General features: G+C 44.0%; 1 protein-coding gene across 1 annotated transcript in view; it reads left to right on the top strand.

Moving 5' to 3' along the window:
- The window catches only part of PTCH1 (patched 1), a 71253-nt gene that overhangs the window by 44103 nt on the left and 19342 nt on the right, over positions 1-7808 (top strand). Inside the window, exons 13-15 of the mRNA XM_044920795.1 lie at positions 1495-1613; positions 2270-2672; positions 3094-3403. Of these exons, the coding sequence (XP_044776730.1) occupies positions 1495-1613; positions 2270-2672; positions 3094-3403 (832 nt within the window). The remainder of the gene's footprint in view (positions 1-1494; positions 1614-2269; positions 2673-3093; positions 3404-7808) is intronic.

Here is a 7808-nt window from a genome sequence, read left to right as displayed (position 1 = left end):
CCCCCCCCCCCCCCCCCCCCCCCCCCCCCCGGGTACTCTTCCCCCTCTGAGCTGCTCTGGAACCCTATGCAAGCTCTTATTACTACATTTATTAGCCTGAATTGTAGTTTGTTGGTAGGTCTGGCTGTGGTGGTCCTTGAGAACAGGATTTTGTCTTATTTTTCTCTGTGTCTCCAGTACCCAGCTCTGTGTCCTCCCTTTTCTTTTTAAAGTATTTGTCTCTAAGATGAATCCTTTAGTCTTTAGGTCTTTAAAGACCATTCATTAGAGCGGTTAAGTTCACAGGTTTCATGTATTTTGAGATGATGAGGAATTCAAAGCAGACTGAGAAGAGAGGAGTTAGGCAATTTTTAGAAGGAGACTCTTGATTATTTTTTGGTTTTGTGGACTTGACAGGGAATTAATTATTGAAAGGTACCTTTCCAGACCTTGGCCTTGCTCTTTCACCTTGAGCATAAATGCACAATTTTTATCAGAAGCCCTTTACAAAGTTCTCTTCTGATTCTGTTAGGTATCTGTTACAAGCAGGTTTTCTTTTCTCACCCGGAGACGTTTACCCAGTTGGAGAACGTCTTAGAACTAAGTACTTCTTTGAAAAACTTCCTGAGACCTTTTAATTTTCAAAAAATTTTCTGTTGATTTCTTGGTTACTTAGCATTCCAGTTCTTTTTTTTTTTTTTTTATTGTGCCGCTTCTTTCCATTCCTGTCTGAATGGGCGAGCCCTTTCAACTGTCCTCTGTTGACTTTCCCCTATTAACAGCCCAATTGTGTAATTTTTACTAGGTCAGCAGGAGATTTGCCAAAGCACTACAGAATCTAGCCCCATGTTTATTCTAGGTTATGGAGTGACTTTTGAATCTGTACTTATTTATTCTGCATACTATAATCACACACAGGAATTTCTTTCTGCCTTACTCTCCTTGACCTTTTATGTTACTGTGCTCGCACACACCACAGGCTACTCCAGAGGCTATTTGGAATGTGCCTATTAAAAACCTCAGGGGACGTGTTTGAAATTTTATTTCATGTTTTAAAGGTGACATTTTGATATACCCAATCCACTTTACGTCTAAATATTCTGAGTATAAAATCAGAGTAGCGTGAAACTCTTGGAAATGTTCTGAATGGGGAATGTTTGTTTTCAATTAAAACATCTCAAGTATATTCTGTATTCTGCCTTTGTAGATTTGGTTTGGTTAGGTTGCTAGCAAGACGCTCATTTCATTCCTGTGTTTGTACATCATGGGTTCATGAAATTCTAAAAGATGAAAAGAATCAGAATGATGGGGCCTGTTCTAGTCAAATGGTCTCTTAATGATGGAAGAGAAGCAAAATGATGAGAAACTCCAACATCTATTTCAAGTTTAAACACTTCAGTAGGGAATTGAAAGAAAGATGTTGTTTAAAACCTCTTTTATTTTCAGAGCAGTCCTCTGACTGGGAGGAGACATATTGGTGACCTCTACTTTTTTTTCTTTTCCCCCTGCTTCCAGGCAGCCGTAGTAGTGGTATTCAATTTTGCTATGGTTCTGCTAATTTTTCCTGCGATTCTCAGCATGGATTTGTATCGACGTGAGGACAGGAGATTGGATATTTTCTGCTGTTTTACAAGGTACAATTTCATGAGCTGCTATGGCCTTTATTTGTTGGGTACAGAGTGGTAGGTTTAGAGAACTCTTTAACCTGTAGACTTGGACGAAAATGTAGCTAACAGGGCTTGTTACCAGTGTGATGGAGGCAGAGGAGATAATGGATGGAGGATGCTTTGTTGGGGATATTGAGTCACAGGCTCTCCCCTCCCCTGACTAAAGACTCACAGCTCTGGGGTTGTGATGCACATGCTCACTATTTCTGTTATGGATCGCTTTGTCTGATTATTGGGAGTGTGTCATATCTCTGTTGATTCAGGCAGAACAAAGGTTTGAAAACCAACCATCCAGAAAAAATACAGCCCTTTGGGTGTTGTGGGGTTTTGGGGGGAGGGGTTGTGTGTTTTTTAGGAATTGTGCTTTTTCTGAAAGGGGTTCATCAGCATGTAACTTCGATTTTGCCAGCCAAATTCAGGATCGGCCATCCATTTGGTCTCCTTTGACTTACTAGTGTCTTGTGTCCAGGTGGTTAAATCAGGTGATGTTTGTGGAACTCAACAGTATGATATTTTTCTTCTAAATTAGAGCTATGTAAAATGGATACTGTCGGTCACTGGCAAAAATGAAAGCACTGTTTCCCTGTTTCAGTATACCATTGCAACATATTTTCCCCTCTTAGCCCCTGCGTCAGCAGAGTGATTCAGGTTGAACCTCAGGCCTACACGGAGACTCATGATAACACCCGCTACAGCCCCCCGCCCCCCTACAGCAGCCACAGCTTCACCCATGAAACCCAGATCACCATGCAGTCCACAGTGCAGCTCCGCACAGAGTACGACCCCCACACGCATGTATACTACACCACTGCCGAGCCACGCTCTGAGATCTCCGTGCAGCCTGTCACCATGACCCAGGATACCCTCAGCTGCCAGAGCCCCGAGAGCACCAGCTCCACGAGGGACCTGCTCTCCCAGTTCTCCGACTCCAGCCTCCACTGCCTTGAGCCCCCCTGCACCAAGTGGACACTTTCATCTTTTGCTGAGAAACACTATGCTCCTTTCCTCTTGAAACCAAAAGCCAAGGTAATCTACCAAAACAGAAGATTCTTCCTGTCTTCAAGAAATAACAAAACCGTCTCCTTTGGAATTCATCAGGTTGCTTATTTGGGTGTGACTTATTTCAGACCTCCTAAAAAGTCAGTCCATTTAGCATGTGGGGCCATTTTAATGAGCTCATCTTCTACAGGAGTGAATCTCTATGTAACAAATGTTTCTGTGAATTTAGATGAACTCCTTATGTTTTAAACATTTTGTTTTTCATGAGCTTGTTTTAAAATGTGATTACTATGAGTACTTGTTTTTCCCTCTGGAGAATGACCCCTACATCCTTCATTAGGGCCATTTTGGGGGTAAAAGTGAGGTTTGAACCAAACAGCTTGCTTTTGTCAAGGGAGAGTTGGTCCTGTCCTCTGGCTCTGATCTTATGCCTCTTACTGTGTTACAGGTCGTGGTGATCTTCCTTTTTCTGGGCTTGCTGGGGGTCAGCCTTTATGGGACCACCCGAGTGCGCGATGGGCTGGACCTTACAGACATTGTGCCTCGGGAAACCAGAGAATATGACTTTATTGCTGCACAATTCAAATACTTTTCTTTCTACAACATGTATATAGTCACCCAGAAAGCAGACTACCCAAATATCCAGCACTTACTTTACGACCTTCACAAGAGTTTCAGCAATGTGAAGTATGTCATGTTGGAAGAAAATAAACAGCTTCCCAAAATGTGGCTGCACTACTTCAGAGACTGGCTCCAAGGTGAGGTGCTGCTAGTGGGTGTTCGCCCTTTGTAAACTTTCACCATTCGGTCTTTGGTATGTTCAGCTTCCACAAGTTCCCTTTGTTCACTTTATTAAAGTGTTAGATTATTACGTAACACTAACATGTTTCATTGACTTCTAAGTGATGCTTAAAATTCTTCTATGGACTGTTTCTGGGGCAGCCTCCCAAATCCGGCTTTTACCTATAAAATGATGCAAACAATTCAAATGGGGGACTCGGGAACTTCTGTATGAATTTATGGGTGCACATTAGGAAATGGGAAATATGTTATAAAATCGGGAGCTGGATGCTTCTAGTGCTCTTTTTTTGGATGGTGGTTAGTTTGATGATCAAGTGAAATCAGAGTGTTGATGGAATTTCTAGACTGACTTATTGACAAATTATTGCTTTACTATACCGGTAAATTTTGCATCATTTGAGAATATAATGTAAAATTCCATATTTGGACCATCTTTTGATTTGGCATATGAAATAAACTTATCAGTGCTTAATCACATCTCACAGTATTTCATAAATAATCGAATTGTGCTTTAAAATGCCTTCCTTAGCATTTGTTACCTTGTCCTTAGAAACATTTCTAGGAAATAGTAGTCAACTGAAGAAAAAAAAAAAATGGCTTAAATTTGTTCCTAACTACCAACTGAATATGAATGTATTCAGTGATTCCAAGAACATCTGTTCATTTATTCCATGTTGACACATGCAAAGTGAAGTGGGGAATCAAGATAATTATCCACACAATTCAGGCAAAAAATGCTTTTACTGAAATACCCAAATAATTATGGCCCCCAACATTTTTTGGCTTAAGTTATCCAAATGATTGTCTTAATTTACCACTTAATTAGGCTTGTTTAAACACAGATTTGAGTGCCTTTTTTGGTCTTAAGTCAATACACTTGTATGTAAAGATTAAGCAGCCAATTTCCCTGGGCGTTTGCATGAAATGGTAAACAACTTGAGTTTGACTGAAAATTCTTCAATACAGTTTCTGGCATTGACTTTTGTTGCTAGAATTTTGTTCATACATGTATACCAGATTTGACCTCTTCTTCTGAGGAAGGCAAAGAGAACTGCACGACGTTAATATTATTTTTTTAACATGCTCACGAGACTAACGTGAATTTGTTCCAAGTCTTATTTTTTACAGTAGTTTGGGAGGTTGTGTTTTTCAGATAATGAGTCAAAACAGGACCAGACAGTTGAGAGATTCCCTGCTTTTCATTTTTCCCCCATTGGCCAAAGACATGCAAATCGCTTGCCACCGTGACAGCGATTGGCAGCACTGCCAGTATCTGAGCCAAGGAGGGTTATTGTAGAATTGATTTCAGCGTCTTCAGCCATTCCTTTGGATGCTCAGTATGGCCTGTTAGGCAGAGCTTGGGAAGAGGGCAGAGGGTACTGTCTCCAGGCGGTGGTGAGGGCTAACCTTTTTATAGCGTATTGTAAATTATCCCTATGCTTTCATCCCTTTAAAGACCTAAAGCGGTTGGGCTTGAGAATCGCACTTTTTTAAAGGTGCAATTGAATCATGTTGTTTTGATTGCTAAGTGAACAGCACCCACCTAGACCAAATGAGATCCATTCTTGCTCCCAAGCCGGGGTCCCAACCAGCTCTACAACTCTGCGTGTGACTCTTATGAGGTCCAGCAGAGAGCACTGGACACAGAATGGCCAGGTAATGGGACCGTTGGGCTGCCTAGACGGTTTTCAGGCCTGTCAGGTGGTTGATTGGGTCTTTGAACACTTCCTGCAAGGAACCAGCTGTACTTGAATCGTTTAAAAACATTTTGGGAGGCTGTTAAGTGTTGGGACCCCTCATTGGTTTTCAGTGGAATTATCACTAAAAACCATATTGCGCTATTGGTCTTTAGCAACATTCCACAAGTTTGGGGGGCGTTAACTCATAAAAATACATACTGGTAACATCACATGTCATCTTTAAACACTCATGCAAGTAAGGCGAAGTTGCAGGTAAAAACCACACTGTGCATCATGAACCAATGGTGTTCGTTTGTATTTCACACTGAATTATGCAGATAAAATTTAAATCAGTGTTTTCTTTTTAGGGGCCCATATCAAAGAGAAATTGACAATTGGGATAAGTAGCTCAGAACTTTCCCCTAGAAAATAATATTTAGTATAAAATTTAAAATGAGAAAAGTTCTAGCTAGAACGTTTACATTTTGCTGTAAAATAGGTATACTGTCACCAATGTTTTCTACAGTGCACATGTGTTCGAGTATAAAATGTTGGCCAAGGGGCAGTGGAGGCAAATCCTTGTCCCTCGTTTTGTGTCTAGAATCCTATGTTGTACATGTACTCTTGGGCCACTTCATTGTTACTGAGCTTTTTGGTAATTCGTCAGAAAATAAAATAATCTAATCATGAGGACTTCGCTCTTTCCTAAGGTCAATGACTATTTCTCGTTTGTGTCTGTATTCCAAGTACAGTTGATGGCGCGGGAGGCTGGCAGCGTGGATGACGAGTTGAACTGAGTTGCCCACAGGGTCGCCATCCCCAAATCCAATCTAGGGTGTTCCCCGATTCTTAGTGCATAAATATCTTAAAACTACACTCAACGTTTGTGGAACACTGTTCTCCCCTAGACATCATTGGTGCCCACAGTAACTCTGCTGATCGTATTCGTGCCTTCAGCAGAGAACTTCCTGAGCGCCTCTGTGTGTCCAGGCCATTTAGAGCAGCCGTGGTTCGAGCCGAGCCTGGAGCCCTGCTGGGTGGCCCTGCTCAAGTTGCTTTCCACGCCTCAGTTTCCTCATCTGTAAAGTGGGAACCATGATGCTAACAGGGCTGTCTCGTGAGGTGGTTGTAAGAAGCACACTAGTGATCAGTGTAAAATGCTGAGAGCCCCACGCTCGCTGAGCACGAGTGGCTCCTTAGGATTGACGGGTCAAGAGGGAAAGGGTTAAAGTCTCATACAGGCCATGAAGTGATGAAAATTCTATTAAGGTGAGGAAAACAGACCAGGTCTCTTCTGGGGGGTGGGGAGGGGAGGAGGGCTTGTTTTTGCTCTCCTGCTTATTTTTTTTCAAAAACAAAAAAAGGCTTTAGGTAATAAAATAACATCTGCTCAGTACGGCTTGTTGTGTGCATGCCCCGCTCTGAAAAACAGTCTGTGTGAGAGTCGGGAGCCGGCCGCGCTGGTGGTCCCTCCCGCCCACCGCTCCTCCACACTCGCCCCAACGTGGCCTTCTTTCAGCACCAGGCCTACGGGCCTCATCCCCACATTGTTCGTGTAAAAACAATGCCCACAGCAATGTGGGCAGGAAGGTTTAGAGAGAGAGAGACGGGGGACAGGGGCCTGTGCTCCCCTCTCCGCCTGCTTCAAACCCCAAGAGCTTAATTATTTTGAGCACTGAGGGAACCAGTACTGGGAGGGGGGAGGTGTCTTTGAAGTCACTCAAGGCATGTCATGAAATGAACCCTTTTCCCTTCTTACTGGCCATGTCTAACCCTTGCGAGCGCAGCTTGTTCAAAAGATGTGGTTTCCTGAGCTGCTGGGGCTTGGGAGTTCTACTTGGGAGGGGATGGGGGGCGGGGGGAAGCAGGGCAGTGGAAAGGAGGTGGGGGTGTCGGGGGAGAGTGTGTGCACAGGGGATCACTCAGCCCCTAAGGCCAGGTCACCAGGGCCCTGTTTTCTCTTCCAGCACGCTTATCTCTTTACAGCTGTAGCCAAACCGTCAGGTCTGTAATGATGGTTTTGATTACAGAGGCCAAGCGCAGCTGTGTGTGGTGGGCTGGTGGGCTCGCCCATCCCCCACACCCAGAAAGCCCTTTCCTTCCCCTCCCTGTGCTTGCGGTTTGTCATCTGTTCTCACAGAGCCCCCTTGTATTGGCCTGTGGCTTCCTGTTCTCAATCTGATCCAAATTTACCCCGTGAGGCATTTCCCTGCGCACACAGGCACTCACGAGATCGCTCCCCGCGCCCCCCTCCACACCCCCCTTCTGAGGAAGGGTGGCAAAGAGGAACAGTGGAGAGTGAATAGGTGTTGGCTGTGATCTTTACACAACCTGGCAGCCGATCCCACAGCTTGTATTAGCTCCACAAGTCGAACAGATGGAACAAATTGACAGACTCGTGTTCACTCACCCTGGGCTGGAGAAGCAGCTGAGTGCTTGTTTGAAGCTGGGAGTTCGAATGCGTGTTTCCCCCTCTGAGTGGGATTTCTGGTTGTATCGGAGAATCCACGGCTTTAGCACCTGACGGCAGCGTGAAATGCCTAATGAGCCTGTGTGGCTTCCTCACCCAGCCAGCCAGCTCTCCCAAGCTCTCTCTCTTCCTTTCTTTTGGAATAGCCATGGGGGAGAAGAAGGGGTTTCTTTTTTTACATAAAGGTAAAACATGTATATTTGTTTCCCAGAA

The sequence above is a fragment of the Neomonachus schauinslandi genome, chromosome 13, assembly GCF_002201575.2.
Source record: "Neomonachus schauinslandi chromosome 13, ASM220157v2, whole genome shotgun sequence".
In the NCBI taxonomy this organism is placed as follows: domain Eukaryota; kingdom Metazoa; phylum Chordata; class Mammalia; order Carnivora; family Phocidae; genus Neomonachus; species Neomonachus schauinslandi.
Note: the sequence above shows the minus strand (reverse complement) of the source record. Positions and strands in the feature narration are given on the sequence as shown.